This window comes from Lipotes vexillifer, unplaced genomic scaffold (genome assembly GCF_000442215.2).
Source record: "Lipotes vexillifer unplaced genomic scaffold, Lipotes_vexillifer_v1.1 scaffold575, whole genome shotgun sequence".
Lineage (NCBI taxonomy): Eukaryota > Metazoa > Chordata > Mammalia > Artiodactyla > Lipotidae > Lipotes > Lipotes vexillifer.
Window position 1 is genome coordinate 4090415 of NW_006780198.1, and position 18810 is coordinate 4109224.

At 45.4% G+C, this 18810-nt stretch overlaps 1 protein-coding gene across 1 annotated transcript; it reads left to right on the top strand.

The window, feature by feature from the left end:
• Nucleotides 1-1466: 1466 nt before the first annotated feature.
• RBP7 (retinol binding protein 7) lies at nt 1467-12447 on the top strand (the record flags this gene model as incomplete). Its single annotated transcript, XM_007453334.1, has 3 exons — nt 1467-1577; nt 12047-12225; nt 12346-12447. Coding segments are annotated over exons 1-3 (354 nt in total), but the record flags the coding sequence as incomplete, so codon positions are not given.
• Between the last annotated feature and the right edge of the window lie 6363 nt (nt 12448-18810).

An 18810-nucleotide genomic window follows, 5' to 3' on the forward strand; every position in this document is an offset into this window, starting at 1 on the left:
CTCTAGAGCGCAGGCTCAGTAGTTGTGGCGCACGGGCTTAGTTGCTCTGCAGCATGTGGGATCTTCCCGGACCAGGGATCGAACCCGTGTCCCCTGCACTGGCAGGCGGATTCTTAACCGCTGCACCACCAGGGAAGTCCCGAGAGGCATCTTAAGCAGTGAGAGGTGACACATGAGCTCTGAGGTCAGGCTGCCTGAGATTGAATCCAGACTCTTCCACCAACTGTATGAACTTGGGCAAGTTACTTAACCTCTCTGTGTCTCAGGTTTTGTCTCTGTCAAATGGAGATACTAAAGTAACTATTGGAGAGGTAGGATTTTGTGATAAATGATAATACACATAGTAATCACTCAGTAAATGTTGGCTATTAATATACTTGAGTCTGGAGCTCACAGGAGAGATCAGAAATGGACAGATAAGCTGTACACCTGAAACTAACACAACATTGTAAATCAACTATACTCCAATAAAATTTTTTTAAAAATAGAAAAGGGGCTTCCCTGGTGGCGCAGTGGTTGAGAGTCCGCCTGCCGATGCAGGGTACGTGGGTTCGTGCCCCGGTCCGGGAGGATCCCACATGCCGCGGAGCGGCTGGGCCCGTGAGCAACGGCCGCTGAGCCTGCGCGTCCGGAGCCTGTTGCTCCGCAACGGGAGAGGCCACAACAGTGAGAGGCCCGCGTACCGAAAAAAAAAAAGAAATGGACAGATAAGTCTTGGAGCCAGCCTATAGAGAGGGTGTTTGTGGCTATTATAGGTTAGCCCACATTCCCAACACCTTACTCTTTGGCCTTTCTGTACTGACAAGGCTAAAGACCAGATACTAGATTCCCCAGGCTCCCTTGCAGTTAGAATTAGCATAAGACACAGTTTGGGCCAATGAGGGTAAACAGAAGTCTGATGAAGGGATAATGGCAGGTGGTGCTCTACCCCTTCTTTCCCATCTTGAATGTGGATGTTCCGGCTGGAAACCCAGCAGCCAACTCATCACAGTGAGGTAACCGGCAGGAATCACAAAGCCAGGAGAATCACAGAGGTGCCACTTCCGTGACAATGGAGCTGCCGTATCATCACCCGCAACTGCTTATTCCAGGGCTGCTTGATAGGTAAGGAAAATAACCCCCTGTTTATTGAGACCACTAGAGTTGGATTTATTGCTATATTATTTGCAGCTGACACAGTAATCAATGCCATGCCTTTGAAGGAGATCCCTTGGTTAGTAACGTGTAGGCAGAGAAAACAGTGTGGCTGTGATCACGGTTTGAAGTTAAAGCAGAGAGGAGGAAGCCCGAAGGAAAACTGAGCTATCTCCAAAAGGGAGGTAGCAGAAATCCAGGAGCGCGTGGCGAAGGAGGGTTCGAGTGGGGAGGGCTTCCCGGAGGCCTGTGCGAAGTGCTCCCCGCACAGCTCCTCCCGGCGAGGTCCCGCCCCGGTCCCACCTCCCCGGCCACACATTTACCTCCCGAGTCCTCCCCGCCCACCTCCAGTGCCGCCCCCAGCCCCGCCATGCCCGCCGACCTCAGCGGCACCTGGAACCTGCTCAGCAGCGACAACTTGGAGGGCTACATGCTGGCCCTAGGTAGGGCCGGGGGGGGCGCCGTGCGGGGGCCTCGGGCTCCGGCCGCGCGTCCGGGTCAGGGCGGAGGAGGCCGGGCTGTCCTGTGGGTCAGTCTCCCTGTCTCCCCTCACCCTCGTCCGTCCGTCCTTCCGTCCCCCCCGTCTGCCTGAGGATCCGCCGGTTCCCCCGCTTCCCCCCCCCCGTCGATCCTCCGTCTCGCTGTCCGTCCGTCTGACCGTCGGTCTCCCACCCCCGTCCGTCTGCCAGTCCTCCGGTCGGTCTGCCTGTCCCCCCATCCTTCGGTCTCCCCCATCGCCTTGCCCCCCCACCCGTCTGCCCATGTCCCGGTCCCTCCCGTCCGCCCACCCGTTCCCCGTCCTTCTTTCTCCCCCGTCCGCGAGTCTCTCTGCCTGTCCTTCCGTGTGTCCGCCGGTGCCCCGTGCGTCTCTACCCCGCGGCCGAGGCTCCTGTCCTATCGCGGACTTCCAAGCAGGAGGGGGCGCGGGTGGCATGGGCCCACCTCGCTGGGAGGCTCGGGGACACGATGGGGGTGCACCCGGGTGAGGGGGCGCCCCGGCCCGAAGCCCCTCCCGGGAGAACCTCGCTGCGCAGCCGCTTGAACGCGAGGCTCCGGGCGGCGGCTCTGGGATTCCCCGAGCCCAGTGGCCGTCCCGGGGAGGTCCCGGCCGGCCGCATCAGCATCACCTGGAGCTGGTCCGGGACGCGGATTCCCGGGCCCCAGAGGACCTTCCCCAGCCGGTCTCCGGCCGCCCCCGCGCCCCCAGGTGACTCTGGTGCCCAGTGGAGTTCGGGAGCTACGTTTGAAATCTTCAGTTTTCTGGCTTCTCCTTCCCTCGAGGGCTTGAGGAGGGTCAAGAAACCCAGACCCCTTAGAGGCTACTACCCCGTCCCCCACTACCCCGGGGCCCAATTCCAGCAGGGAGTGCTGTGGGTGGCCGCCTGGGGGGGTCGCTTCCACCGCCCGCTGCCCGGCTTGGGCTCCGGAGCTCTAGGCGCGCAGGGAAGGGAACGCGGGGGTCTCCAGGGTGCGTAGGGGGCCGGCGGGGCCCCGGCTAATGACCCTGCTTCCCAGAGGGCCTCGAGTTTATTTCCTGCCGGGACTGTAGAGCGCCTCCCTTCCGTGCCGATTCTTAGTTCGTCCTGCCCTTAGTTTAATTCTTCAGACTTGATGGTTCTGAGCACCTACTCTGTGCCAAGCACTTTTGCCTAAATGACACCCATCAGTGGCGCTATTGACAGTTGGGCCAGAGTTGCTGGGAGTCTAGGAGCCTGGGGGCTGCTCTGGCTCTGCCTCCTCATTATCTGACCTGGGCCTCAGTTTCTCCATCTGTAAACTGAGAGCAGTGGGGTCCATTTTATTTCTTTTTTCTTTTGTGTTAAAATAAATATAACATAAAATCGGCCATTTTAACCACTTTGAAACGTATGGTTCTGAGGCTCCCGTGTGTTTTTAAGATCTCCCAGCCTATGGTAAGATTCTCCCCTCCCTTTCTCACACTAAGTAGGGAAGTCTGGAACTTCTCAAGCTAAATCTGATTCATACTGACACAAAACCTCATAGGCAAGGAAAAAGTATTTTTCCTCTACCCATCTTAGGTTCATTGGCTGGAGCCCTGTTAATTAGACTAAAAAAGACAGAGTAGGGACTTCCCTGGTGGCCCAGTGGTTAAGAATCCGCCTGCCATTGCAGGGGAGATGGGTACGAGCCCTAGTCCAGGAAGATCCCACAAGCCGCGGAGCAGCTAAGCCCGTGCGCCACAACTACTGAGCCTGTGCTCTAGAGCCCGCGAGCCACAACTACTGAAGCCCACGTGCCACAACTACTGAAGCCCACGCACCTAGACCCCGTGCTCCGCAGCAAGAGAAGCCACCGCAATGAGAAGCACGAGCACTGCAACGAAGACCCAATGCAGCCAAAAATTAATTAATTAATTATTTTTAAAAAGAGTAACAAGACAGGAACAAAGAGAAGTTTGTTAGCAGATGCATGGTGAATACACACAGGAACATTCAGTGATGAGCATCTCAGAGTGGTTAGAACTTGGTTATGTGGCATCTTAGCAAAGAGTGATAATTTTGTAGAGAAGTGACAAGACAAAGAAAAGGACTTTGACTTTCTAGGGGTGGCAAATTTGGGGATGATAAATACATGGAGGAACTAATGGAAAATGAGAGCTAGTTAGTAAAGTCTATTATGTAAATTCTGATGCCATCTCTAGGCTGATAGGAATCTAGTGTTGTCTCCCTAACTTCTATCCGACCTGATACAGAGAGAGGGGGGACACATTTACACAATTATGTCCTGCTTCTGGGGGAAGGGCAGAGAGTTTTTCTTCTGTCTGCTTCCCAATCATCTTCATTTCAAAATAGTCAGTATGACAAAGTGGCACATTTGAGGGTGGCATATTCTACCTTCACCTGAATCTCATTTCCTCTCTTTCCCATTCATAAGAAGGAATTAATGATGACTTTTCCCAAAGGCAGTAAATCCTGATAATGTACTTATCTCCTCACCCCCAAATTAGTGGCGACATGTGACCATAAGTGCTTTCTTCCCTGGTTTCTCTGGCTAGTATCTGGCTTTTTTACGGAGAATAACGTGCTAAAGATCAGGGGATGGGTTTGAATTTTGCCTTGCTATGCTCTTTCTCTTTAACCATTTCCATGGCTGGCATTTATTTATTTATTTATTTATTTATTTATTTGGCTGTGTTGGGTCAGTTGCGGCATGAGGGATCTTTAGTTGTGGTGCGGGCTCTTTGTTGCAGCACACAGGCTTCTCTCTAGTTGTGGCATGCAGGTTTTCTCTCTCTAGTTGTGGCGCACAGGCTCCAGAGGGCCTGGGCTTTGTAGTTTGCAGCAGGGGGGGCTCTCTCGCTGAGGCGCGTGAACTCAGTAGTTGCGGCGTGTGGGCTTAGTTGCCCTGAGGCATGTGGGATCTTAGTTCACCGACCAGGGATCGACCCACATCCCCAGCATTGGAAGGTGGATTCTTTACCACTGGACCACCAGGGAAGGCCCTCCATGGCTTTTAGAGCAAATTTCTTAGAGAAGCAAACAGGAAATGGAGTCAGGGTCAACATTTCAAGTGTGCGAAGACATCTTTTGTTAAGCCTGTCACGTATCTCAAAGGAGCCTTCTGAGTGTTGTAATTAGTGTTTTTCAAATGTGTATTCATGGAATCCTTCACCTGTCCCCAATACTGTCTTGCTTTTCTTTACGCTCTGCTATGACCTCTTGTTTGATACTTTCTTTTTCGTGATTTCAGTAGAAGCTTATCAATTATCTGCCACTGTATTAGATCCTAGAGGCCAACAGAGGCTATTTATTTACATTAGCTATATTCATTTATCATCCAACCCATTTCACAAAGGATTAAGCCATAGAGTATTGAGTCAATATCCTGCCTCACTACTTTTTTTACATTTGGTTCAGGTTCCAGAAAGATACTAGATCCAGACAACACATGAACTGTTATTTGCAGTCTGTTTCCCAAAAGAAATATAACTGTGCTAAGGATGCTGGAGTAGAGGCTAGTTAGTATAACAGACCACCAAACTGGAAACCCAGATAACTAGCCAGTGATTGTTGGTAATAGAATCAAAGTCATATACCCTCTGAGTTCATTTAGATTCCCCATCTGTTAGAGGTGGTTGGATCAGATTTGATATTCTAAAGAGTGTCTAAAATACAAACCAAGGGATCTCTTAGTGTTACCTGAAATCTGGGTTCGCCTCTTGGTGGGTGTCCAGCCAAAAGACACAACCAAGCCAAAGATCAGGAGAAGAAAAGATTTATTATTTCTTGCAGCAAGTAAGGACAGCACTGTGGATCTTTCCCAAAGCAGTGTCTCCCTGAATAGCAAAATTGGTGAAGTTTTAAGCTAAGGGTATATGCATATTCATGAAGGGGTTTGAGCAGAGGAGAATTCCGCATAGAATTGGGCAGAGTCCAAGCTTTAGTTGATTCAACTCAGGAGGGTCAACACCATCATATCCTCCACCTGGGTGGGGGCCTTAGTTCCTGTGGAACTAAGACTATCAGATTGTTCTGTATATTCCTTGAGGAGGAATTGTTACCAAACTCAGGTTCAGCTTCTGCTCAAAATCCAATACTAAAGAGGCAAGTGTTGGTAGAAAGGGAAGTTGCTTTAATCAGAAAAGCTGGCAATCTGGGGAGAAGTTGGACTCATGTCCCAAAACCAACTCCAATGATTATGCTCAGCCATGAAAGTTCTTAAAGGGAAAAAGGGGGGAAAAAATCTCAGTTAATTATTAAGGTAGGAGGTCAGATTCTTCATCATTTTTCCATTGTTTGCAAACCTGCTGACTTCTGATCTTCCTTTGGATGCTATTTTGCCTGTGTGGTCTGCCTGTAAATTTGCTCAGGAGTTGCTGGGGGTAGAAAACTAGTCATTCTTTACTTAATTCTTCATTCCTACTTCTTTTAATCTACGGAAAGAATCAACAGGTTAGGCAAGGCATTGTGGACATTTAGTAGAGCATAAGTCAGGAGTTAGGTTAAATGTTACCTAGTGATCTCATTGTCATAATTAGGGTTTAAGGGGAACAGAAATAGGCAAGCAGGAAAGGGGCAAAATAGCTGCTTACAGAAGTAGGACTCTGTTTTATTGCTGAACTATTTTTTCTTGACTGCTTTTCCTTTGTTCCTACATTACTAAGACCTGCTCAAGGGCACTCATTATGGCCAGGCTTAGATCACAAAATGGCTAGGCCATGGGACTTCCCTGGCAGTCCAGCGATTAAGACTCTGTGCTTCCAATGCAGGGGGCGTGGGTTCAATCCCTGGGGAACTAAGACCCCACATACCATACGGCATGGCCAAAAACTAAACTAAAATAAAATAAAAATAAAAGGCAACACCAAAAAAATAAAAATGGCAAGGCCAAACATGGTTTCTCTTACGTCAAGAAAGCCATGCCTAGTTCTCTTTCTCTGGGGGACCCCCTAACCTATCTGCTTACATTAGCATTTTATACAATAGCTGAAATCAGCCTAAAACCTATTGCCAGTTGCCAAAAACCTGGGAAGAAAATGATTTGGCACACATGGCTATTTGTGTGGCAAACACTCTCTTCTGCCTTCCACGTGTAAAAACATAGACTCCAGGGTCAATGCATTTTTCCTGGGCAAAATAGGGGCTCAGATCCAGATGATTGTAGGGTCTTGTTACTCAAGGACCAGCAGAACTCCTTAGAATGCAGACACTTCTGCCTCATCCCAGATCCTGGATCTATGGAATCAGAATCTGTATTCAACCAGATTCTTGGGTGATTCTGAAACTGAGTAGAATCCTGTGGGGCCCTCATGGGTACAAATCCTTTCTGTGTCCCTCCTTTCTTATTTGTAGGAAGTAGGCTTCATTCAGTTTCCTTGACCTTCCCTGAGTTCCAAAGATAAGATTCAAGTTGCTTATCAGGGAAAGTAGGGAGTGCGGAAACAAAGGAGGAGCAGTCAAGAAACAATAGTGCAACCTTGGGGCAGGGTCCTTGTTCCTCCTCAAGGAATATACATAACCATACCTATGAGTTCTTATGCAGGAACTAAGGTCTCCACCCAGGTGGAGGATGGTAACTTCAGACTGAGCACAAGATTCCTAGAACACCACCCTGAAAGTCTGCACACAGTGGAAGATAGCAAAAACTCTGACCCCCTCCCCAAATGATTCTCCCTTTAAAAATGTTTATGGTTGTTTTTTCTTTTATAAGTGTATTTATTTATTTATTTATTTTTGGCTGCATTGGGTCTTCCTTGCTGCACGCAGGCTTTCTCTAGTTGCAGCGAGCAGGGGCTACTCTTCGTTGTGGTGCACAGTCTTCTCGTTGCAGTGGCTTCTATTGTTGCGGAGCACGGGCTCTAGGCACGTGGGCTTCAGTGGTTGTGGCATGCAGGCTCAGTAGTTGTGGCTCATGAACTCTAGAGTGCAAGCTCACTCTAGATGTGAGTAGTTGTGGTGCACGGGCTTAGTTGATCTGCGGCATGTGGGATCTATCTGGACCAGGGCTCGAACCCGGGTCCTCTGCATTGGCAGGCAGATTCTTAACCACTGTGCCACCAGGGAAGTCCCCCAGCATCGCTTTTGATGGGGAAAATTACTCCTTTCTGGCTAGGGCTCATCCTGCAACTCCCCAACATGGCTCTGATACTGCGCTTTCCTAGCTTCTGCCAAATTGCAGGGAGAAGAAAGGCAATTTGTCCTTTGGACACTGAAGAAAGTTTGCTTGGGTTCTAAAGACTGGAGGAGCTAGCTCTGGATTTGGGAGTTCTTGGTGGACCCCACAATAGCAAAGGAAGACCCAAGGTGTGAAGCTCTAGGCAGGAAAGAGTGCTGTGCTAATGCCTGCAAGGGCTTGACCATCTTGTCTGGACTCCCCTTTAATCTCATGAACATGAGAAGGCAGGGATGTTACCAGCTTGTCCAAGGTCACCACATAAACTGGATTTAAAGCCAGTATCTCTTGGCTCCAAGACCCATATTGCCTCAAGATTAGAAGTGGCTTTGGGATGAAGGGTTAATGTGAACAGATGAAGTTTAGAAAAGTAAATGTTTGTGTTGGCCTCTTTGAGATCCTGCCCTAAAACGTGTATGCTCACACACATCCTTGTAATAGGATGTGCATTGTTTAGATTGTTTCTTCCTCCTGCTGGAATGTCTTATTTCCTACTTAAAAATCTAATGGTGTGGAAAAGCATGGTTTGACCTGGACAAAAGCCTTATGGGCACTAAAGCCATTTGGCCACTGAGGTCATGGTAAGTGTAGACCTGGCAGAAAATGACCAGAACTTAAGCTAATTTAAATTTTGATCTTTAAAAAGGCCAGCCTTGGGCTTCCCAGGTGGCGCAGTGGTTGAGAGTCCGCCTGCCGATGCAGGGGACACGGGTTCGTGCCCCGGTCCGGGAAGATCCCACATGCCGCGGAGCGGCTGGGCCCGTGAGCCATGGCCGCTGAGCCTGCGCGTCCGGAGCCTGTGCTCCGCAACGGGAGAGGCCACAATGGTGAGAGGCCTGCATACAGCAAAAAAAAAATAAAAAATAAAAAATAAAAAAAAATAAAAAGGCCAGCCTTGCAACTGCAAATCTGTTAAGTGACAATCTTACAGTGTGGTAGTGAAACCGAGTGCGGCCTGCGCACGGAGGCCTTCTTTTGTCCACCATTTCTTCTTCTTTTTAAAAAATATTTATTTATTTATTTGGCTGTGTCGGGTCTTAGTCGCGGCACGCAGGATCTTTTGTTGTGGCACAGGCTTCTGTAGTGGCAGCGTGTGGGCTCCTCTCTAGTTGTGGTGCGGGGGCTTAGATGCCCCACAGCATGTGGGATCTTATTTCCCCAACCAGGAATCAAACCCGAGTACCCTGCATTGGAAGGCAGGTTCTTAACCACTGGACCACCAGGGAAGTCCCTGTCCACCAGTTTTTAAAATTAATTTATTAATTTATTAATTGATTTTTGGCTGTGTTGGGTCTTCGTTGCTGCGCACAGGCTTTCTCTAGTTGCGGTGAGCGGGGGCTACTCTTCGTTGAGGTACGCGGGCTTCTCACTGCAGTGGCTTCTCTTGTGGAGCGTGAGTTCCAGGTGGGTGGGCTTCACTAGTTGCAGCATGCAGGTTCAGTAGTTGTGGCTCACAGGCTCTAGAGCACAGGCTCAGTAGTTGTGGCGCACGGGCTTAGTTGCTCTGCAGCATGTGGGATCTTCCCGGACCAGGGCTCGAACCCATGTCCCCTGCATTGGCAGGCGGATTCTTAACCACTGCACCACCAGGGAAGCCCTCTTGTTTGTTTTTGTTCCACATACAGAATAGGGTTTAAGGAAAGTCAGTGATAATAACTATTTTAAATTTGGCTTGGTCATTTTAATAATCGGATAAATATTTTAAGGGTTTAGCCTCAATATTTAAACATTGCTGAAAACAAGTAAAGACTGGATCATTTGCAATTCATGCTAAAAACTTGAGTTCTAGGTTAAAAAAACTTTAAAAAAATTTTATTGAAGGATAGTTGAGTTACAATGTTGTGTTGATTTCTGCTGTAAAGCAGTGATTGAGTTATACGTATGTATTCTTTTTCATTTTCTTTTCCATTATGGTTTATCACAGGTTATTGAATATAGTTCCCTGTGCTATACAGTAGGACCTTGTTGTTGATCCATCCTATATATAATAGTTGGCATCTGCTAATCCCAAACTCCCAATCCTTCCCTCCCCCACTCCACCCCTCTTGCCAGCCACAAGAGGGGTGTGAGTCTATGTCTGTGAGTCTGTTTCTGTTTCGTAGATATTTATATTTTAGATTCCACATATAAGTGATATCATATGGTATTTGTCTTTCTCTTTCTGACTTACTTCACTTAGTATGATAATCTCTAGGTCCATCCATGTTGCTGCAAATGGCATTATTTCATTCTAAAACATTTATACTATCATTGAGCTTAGAAATGGGTGGGACTGGGAATTCCTTGGCAGTCCAGTGGTTAGGACTCCGCGCTGTCACTGCCCAGGTTCAGTCCCTGTTCACAGAACCAGGATCCCGCAAGGCACGTGGCGAGGCCAAAAAAAGAGAAAAAATTTTTAAGAAGACAAAAGAAATGGGTGGGGCTAATGAGTTGCTGAAGGACCCCTACTCAGGGCTTGGCCACGATTTCTAGGCTGGAAATGGAAGTATGAGGCACCCGGCCCCGAGAAGCACAGCTAACCCCAAGTGGCAGTCGTGTCAGGAAAAACTGAATCTGTTAGGCAAACAAATTAAAACAGGGGTCAACTCTGGGACCAAGCTACCTACAATGAGGTACGTAAGTCTCTGCAATGAAGATTCCTAAAATTTTATTCTATGTAATAGGACAGTCCTTAAATAGGAGAACCATGCCCTGTGACTCATAGAATTGTCCAGGGTGATGAGCCAGCATATAGCTGTGGCTGCCTGATCATGTCACATCGTGTCCCCTGCTCTAAACGTTCCAGTGGCTCCCAGCTGACTCCATCTTGCTCTGGGTTGAAGCCCGATGGTCCTTACTGTCCCCTCGCATCTCATCTCTAGGTCCCCTCCTCCTCCTCCTCAATCTCCCTCATTCTGCTCCAGCCACCCCAGGCTCCTGGGTGTTCCTGAGACCATCTGGCGCGCGCTTCCTGGGATCCTTGTGACCTCTGTCTTACACTTCTTTCCCCCCAAATCTGCACAGCTTACAGCTCACTTCGTCATCTCCCTCAGCTCTGGCTGAAATGGCACTTGGCTTCCCTATTTCAAATAGCAACCCTGTGTCCTCAAGTCCATTCTCTACATCTGTGTCTTTATTCCTGTCCTGCCCGTAGCTGGGACGAAGTGAGAGAGTGGCACTGACATACATACACTACCAAATGTAAAATAGATAGCTAGTGGGAAGCAGCCGCACAGCACAGGGAGATCAGCTCGGTGCTTTGTGACCACCTAGAGGGGTGGGATAGGGAGGGTGGGAGGGAGACACAAGAGGGAGGAGATATGGGGATATATGTACATGTACAGCTGATTCACTTTGTTATACAGCAGAAACTAACACACCATTGTAAAGCAATTATACTCCAGTAAAGATGTTAAAAATAAATAAATAAATAAATAAAATAAAATAGCAACCCTTACCTCTAGTACATAATGGGTTGATAGCCACTTAATGAGAGCTGTCTATACCAAAATGCTGATCGTCTCAGTGTTCCATGTTTTAGTGTGTGACTCTTTTTTAAAGCTTATTAAAGATTTCTCAGTGTACAGTAGTATTTGCATGACTACAATGTTTTTTGAGGTGCTTTATTTCCTCTTTTTTCATTTTAATTTTTTTCTTGTTTTAATTTTTAAAATTAAATTTTTTTTTTTAATTATTAAGTTTTTGTTTGGCTGCACCACACAGCTTGCGGGATCTTAGTTCCCTGACCAGGGATCGAACCCAGGCTCTTGGCAGTAAAAATGCCGAGTCCTAACCACTGGACTGCCAGGGAATTCCCTGTTTGTTTTTCTTTTTTGTTAGAGGTGTTTTGTTTTGTTTTGTTTTGTTTCCCAGTGTTCAGAAACTGTTCAAATGCTGTCTTAATTGGAAGTGTAAATGTATAAAGCAGAAAAAGGCAGCTGTGACTGAGGCTGGATTGGGGCCTGAGCCCAGTCCCCTTGGCTTCCTCTTGTCAACCTCTGAGGGGATTCCCAGAACTGTCTCTGCCATGCCCAGCTTCAAATCCATCACCTAAGGCACAGCCAGCCAAATGAACTTTCCCTGAAAGCTGTTCAAGATTTTTAATCAGCCTCTGGAAGGAGATTTGCCAGGATAGCTGACCCTGTAGATCCAATTTTGTCAGGAAACGACCGCTGAAGTTGTAAAATCAACACTAGCCATCAAATGCAATGATTTTGAGGACAGCTGCCAAATTCTGAGCTTTTGCATCTCAAGGAAATGTTGAAATGTCTTCTTTTCTTTCCAAAAACTTATTTTTGAGATATTGACTTTGCCACGCGTAAGATAGCCAGGCTGCTGAAACCACAGAAAGTGATTGAGCAGAATGGGGATTCTTTTACCATCCACACGAACAGCAGCTTCAGGAACTACCTTGTGAAATTTAAAGTTGGAGAAGAATTTGATGAGGATAACAAAGGCCTGGATAACAGAAAATGCAAGGTAAAAATTAAAGTAATGACGTAGGCTTTTAGTTTTGCAAGGTTACCTTGGCACCCTCCCTAGTAATACCGGAGGATGTTGCTAGAGCAAACCAGTATTTTCTCCCATCCCTCAATGCAGAGCTTGGTCATCTGGGACAATGACAGACTCACCTGTGTGCAGAAGGGGCAAAAGAAGAACCGAGGCTGGACCCATTGGATTGAAGGGGACCAACTCCACCTGGTACTTGCCCTGTTTTGTTCTTTTATAAATTTTATTGAAGTATAGTTGATTTACAATGTGTTAATTTCTGCTGTACAGCAGTGACTCAGTTATATATATATATATATATATACATATACTTTTTTTTTTTTTTTCGGTACGCGAGCCTCTCACTGCTGTGGCCTCTCCCATTGTGGAGCACAGGCTCCGGACGCGCAGGCTCAGCGGCCATGGCTCACGGGCCCAGCCGCTCCACGGCATGTGGGATCTTCCTGGACCGGGGCACGAACCCGTGTCCTCTGCATCGGCAAGCGGACTCTCAACCACTGCGCCACCAGAGAAGCCCTATATTCTTTTTTATATTCTTTTCTATTATGGTTTATCCCAGGACATTGAGTATAATTCCCTGTGCCATACAGTAGGACCTTGTGGTCCATCCATTCTATATGTAATAGTTTGCACCTACTAACCCCAAACTCCCAGTCCATCCCTTCCCTCCCCCGCCCTTGGCAACCACAAGTCTGGTCTCTATGTCTGTGAGTCTGTTTGTGCTTCATAATTAGGTTCATTTGTGTCATATTTTAGATTCCACATGAGTGATATCATATGATATTTGTTTTTCTCTGTCTGACTTACTTCACGTAGTATGATAATCTCTAGTTGCATCCATGTTACTGCAAATGGCGTTATTTTATTCTTTTTTATGGCTGAGTAGTATTCCATTGTGTGTGTGTGTGTGTGTGTGTGTGTGTGTGTGTGTGTGTGTATCATATCTTCTTTATCCATTCATCTGTCATTGGACATTTAGATTGTTTCCTTATCTTGGCTATTATGAGTAATGCTGCTATGAACATAGGGGTGCATGTATCTTTTTGAATTATAGTTTTGTCTGGGTATATGCTCAGGAGTAGGATTGCTGGATCATATGGTAATTCTTTTTTTTTTTTGTATTTATTAATTTATTATTACTATTTTTATACAGCAGGTTCTTAGTATCTATTTTATACATATTAGTGTGTATACATGTCAATCCCAATCTCCCAAATCATTTCACCCCACCCCCACCCCTGCTTTCCCCCCTTGGTGTCCACACATTTGTTCTCTACATCTGTGTCTCTATTTCTGCCTTGCAAAACAGTTCAACTGTACCATTTTTCTAGATTCCACATATTTGCGTTAATATATATTTGTTTTTCTCTTTCTCACTTGCTTCACAGTCTCTAGGCCCATCCACGTCTCTACAAATGACCCAATATCGTTTCTTTTCATGGCTGAGTAATATTCCATTGCATATATGTACCACACCTTTTTTATCCATTCACCTGTCAATGGGCATTTACGTTGCTTCCATGACCTGGCTATTGTAAACAGTGCTGCAGTGAACATTGGGGTGCATGTATCTTTTTTTTTTTTTTGCAGTACGCGGACCTCTCACTGTCATGGCCTCTCCTGTTGCGGAGCACAGGCTCCGGACGCACAGGCTCAGCGGCCATGGCTCACGGGCCCAGCCGCTCCGCGGCATGTGGGATCTTCCCAGACCAGGGCACAAACCCGCGTCCCCTGCATCGGCAGGTGGACTCTCAAACACTGCGCCACCAGGGAAGCCCGCATGTGTCTTTTTGAATTACGGTTTTCTCTGGGTATATGCCCAGTGGTGGGATTGCTGAGTCATATGGTAATTCTATTTTTAGTTTTTTTAAGGAACCTGCATACTGTTCTCCATAGTGGCTGCACCAATTGACATTCCCACCAACAGTGTAGGAGGGTTCCCTTTTCTCCACACCCTCTCCAGCATATGTTATTTTTAGACTTTTTAATGCTGGTCATTCTGACTGGTGTGAGCTGGTACCTCACTGTAGTTTTGATTTGCATTTCTCTAATAATTAGCGATGTTGAGCATCTTTTCATGTGCCTATTGGCCATTTGTATGTCTTCTTTGGAAAAATGTATATTTAGGTCTTCTGCCCATTATTTTGATTGGGTTGTTTGTATTTTCTTGTTGAGTGTTCTTATTTTTGATGAGATTATTAAAGAAAATGCTAAACAGGAAACCATGACCAGCAATCCTACCATCCCAACTCACTGTTTTCAGTTTGATATCTTACCATCCAGTCTGTTAGAATATTCTTCCTTTTCATTCAATAGAAAAACATATTCCAGGTTTCTAAATAATTTCCCTGTTGAATTCATCATGTATAAATTGAATACATATAATAACATAGCAAACTGGCTGCATAATATTCCATCAGGTTCATGAACTCTCATATTAGTAAAACATTTTCTTAATTTCAATGTCCAGTAATATTTCAGGGTGTTTTCAGCTATTTCTTTTTTTTTTTTTTTCGGTATGTAGGCCTCTAACTGTTGTGGCCTCTCCCGTTACGGAGCACAGGCTCCGGACGCACAGGCTCAGCGGCCATGGCTCACGGGCCCAGCCGCTCCACGGCATGTGGGATCTTCCCGGACCGGGGCATGAACCCACGTCCCCTGCATCGGTAGGCGGACTCAACTACTGCGCCACCAGGGAAGCCCTCAGCTATTTCTTAAATTCACATAAACAGAATTTTTTGCATGCATGGATTTATTCCCTTGGGAAGAATTCACAGAGAGGATCAGTGTTGTCAGAGACATCATTGCCTCCTGCTACTTTGTTGCCTTACTAGCTTCCAAAAGGGTATATCAATTTCTTATGCCACCAGCACTTAAAAACCATACAAATTATAGCTCAACCTAATCAATAATTTCTAAATATAATCTAGAGAGTATAAAATTGTACATAAAGGCTTAATTATGGCTTTTAAAATTAGAATTTCTTCCTGCCATACAGGTATGTTACAATGGCTTACTTTTTTTTTTTTAATTAATTTATTTGTGGCTGCATTGGGTCTTCGTTGCTGCTCACGGGCTTTCTCTAGTTGCAGTAAGCAACTACGCTTTGTTGTGGTGTGCAGGCTTCTTGTTGCGGTGGCTTTTCTTGTTGTGGAGCACAGGCTCTAGGCGCACAGGCTTCAGTAGCTGTGGCACGTGGGCTCAGCAGTTGTGGCTCCCGGGCTCTAGAGCACAGGCTCAGTATTTGTGGCGAACGGACTTAGTTGCTCCGTGGCATGTGGGATCTTCCCAGACCAGGGCTCGAACCCACGTCCCCTGCATTGGCAGGCGGTTTCTTAACCACTGCACCACCAGGGAAGCCCTGGCTTACATTTTTTGAGTGATGATTTTGTGTGTGATTACTTAGCTAAATCCTTTGAGTGCATTTCTCACTTAGTCTTTAAGACAGTCCGTGAAAGGGACACTATTTTTCCCATTTACAAATGAAGAGACTGAGATTTAGAAATTCCCCAAGGTTGCAGAGTAGAGATTCAAATCTAAGTCTGACAAGAATGTGTGCTTCCAACTCTATGTTTTTTTTAAGTCTCAACATACATGTGAAATCAAGGTGAGATCCATGAAAACAAAATGAGAGCACTCATCTTAAAGTTGGATATGGGTGGTATTTGAGAGTCTGGGGACTCTTTGATTACAAAGACATTGAAGATATTTTGATTCTTAGAATGACAAATCTCACACTCTTCTGGCAATAAAAACAAAGTTAAGAAACTTGCCATGACAAAAATGTAACATGAAACTACAAAGAAAACACAAATTTATTTGAGGATTCAGATTAGTTGGCTGTAAGAAGTAATGTTCAAACTGCACACATCCTTCTTTGGCATAGCCAAGAACTCTGCCGAAGCAGAGGATAGAAGGACACTTGCTCTAAGGATACTTTTGGGATGATTCTTACAAGCTGTGATACAATAAAAATAAATATTTGGGGCTTCCCTGGTGGCGCAGTGGTTGAGAGTCCGCCTGCCGATGCAGGGGACATGGGTTCGTGCCCTGGTCTGGGAAGATCCCACATGCCGCGGAGCAGCTAGGCCCGTGAGCCATGGCCGCTGAGCCTGCGCTTCCGGAGCCTGTGCTCCACAACGGCTGCGACAGTGACAGGCCCATGTACCGCAAAAATAAATAAATAAATAAATAAAAATAAAAATAAATAAATATTTGAACAATCCCATTCACCATTGCAACAAAAAGAATAAAATATCTAGGAATAAACCTACCTAAGGAGGTAAAAGACCTGTACTCAGAAAACTATAAGACACTGATGATGACACAAACAGATGGAGAGATATACCATGTTCTTGGAACGGAAGAGTCAATATTGTGCAAATGACTATACTACCCAAAGCAATCTACAGATTCAATGTAATCCCTATCAAATTACCAGTGGCATTTTTTACAGAACTAGAACAAAAACTCTTAAAATTTGTATGGAGACACAAAAGACCCCGAATAGCCAAAGTGGTCTTGAGGGAAAAAAATGGAGCTGGAGGAATCAGACTCCCTGACTTCAGACTATACCACAAAGCTACAGTAATCAAGACAATATGGTACTGGCGCAAAAACAGAAATATAGATATATGGAACAGGATAGAAAGCCCAGAGATAAACCCACACACCTATGGTCAACTAATCTATGAAAAAGTAGGCAAAGATATACAATGGAGAAAAGACAGTCTCTTCAGTAAGTGGTGTTGGGAAAACTGTACAGCTACATGTAAAATAATGAAATTAGAACACTCCCTAACACCATACACAAAAATGAACTCAAAATAGATTAGAGACCTAAATGTAAGACCAGACACTATAAAACTCTTAGTAGAAGACATAGGAAGAACACTCTTTGACATAAATCACAACAATATCTTTTTTGATACACCTCCTAGAGTAATGGAAATAAAACCAAAATTAACAAATGGGACCTAATGAAACTTCAAAGCTTTTGCAAAGCAAAGGAAACTACAAACAAGGCGAAAAGACAACCCTCAGAATGGGAGAAAATATTTGCAAATGAATCAACGGACAAAGGGTTAATCTCCAAAATATATAAACAGCTCATGCAGCTCAGTATTAAATAACCAAACAACCCAATCAGAAAATGGGCAGAAGACCTAAATAGACATTTCTCCCAAGAAGACATACAGATGGGCAAGAAGCACATGAAAAGCTGCTCAACGTCACTAATTATTAGAGAAATGCAAATCAAAACTACAATGATGTATCCCCTCACACCAGTTAGAATGGGCATCATCAGAAAATCTACAGATAACAAATGCTGGAGAGGGTGTGGAGAAAAGGGAACCCTCTTGCACTGTTGGTGGGAATGTAAATTGATACAGCCACTATGGAGAACAGTATGGAGTATTTTTAGTTAAAAAACTAAAAACAATTACCATATGACCCAGCAATCCCACTACTGGCATACACCCAGAGAAACTATAATTCAAAAAGACACATGCACCCCAATGTTCATTGCAGCACTGTTTACAATAGCCAGGACATGGAAGCAACCTAAATGCCCATTGACAGATGAGTGGATAAAGAATATGTGGTACATATATACAGTGGATTATTACTCAGCCATAAAAAGGAACAAAATGGGTCATTTATAGAGACGTGGATGGATCTAGAGACTGTCATACAGAGTGAAGTAAGGCAGAAAGAGAAAAACAAATATCATACATTAACACATATATGTGGAACCTAGAAAAATGGTACAGATGAACCGGTTTGCAGGGCAGAAATTGAGGCACAGATGTAGAGAACAAACATACGGACACCAAAGGGGGAAAGTGGCAGGGGTCGGGGTGATGAATTGGGAGATTGCGATTGACACGTATACACTAATGTGTGTAAAATGGATAACTAATAAGAACCTGATGTATAAAAAAATAAATAAGGTAAAATTCAAAAAAATATAGTATACATACATACATAAATATTTGGTCTTTGTACCTGGTTCCTAAAACCCCTGGAATCTCAGAGTTATGAGAATGTCTTCTGCGGACACCAAAGGGGGAAAGTGGCAGGGGTCGGGGTGATGAATTGGGAGATTGCGATTGACACGTATACACTAATGTGTGTAAAATGGATAACTAATAAGAACCTGATGTATAAAAAAATAAATAAGGTAAAATTCAAAAAAATATAGTATACATACATACATAAATATTTGGTCTTTGTACCTGGTTCCTAAAACCCCTGGAATCTCAGAGTTATGAGAATGTCTTCTGTGTGCTAATGAGCTGACTGGTGGCTGGGGACCCTAGATAGCTTCAGGATGGGGGCTGGTCCCAAGAAAGATCAAGGCCGGATTAGAAAGCTGGAACTCTCAGCACAGCCCCTGAGCTTGGGTGAGGGAAGAGGACCTGGAGATTAAGTTAATGACCGATGGCCGGTGATTTAAGCTGTCATACCTGTGTAATGAAACCTCCATAAAAACCCCTACATAAGGGGGTTCAGAGAGCTTCCTGGTAAAGACATAGAAGTGCTGGAAGGGTA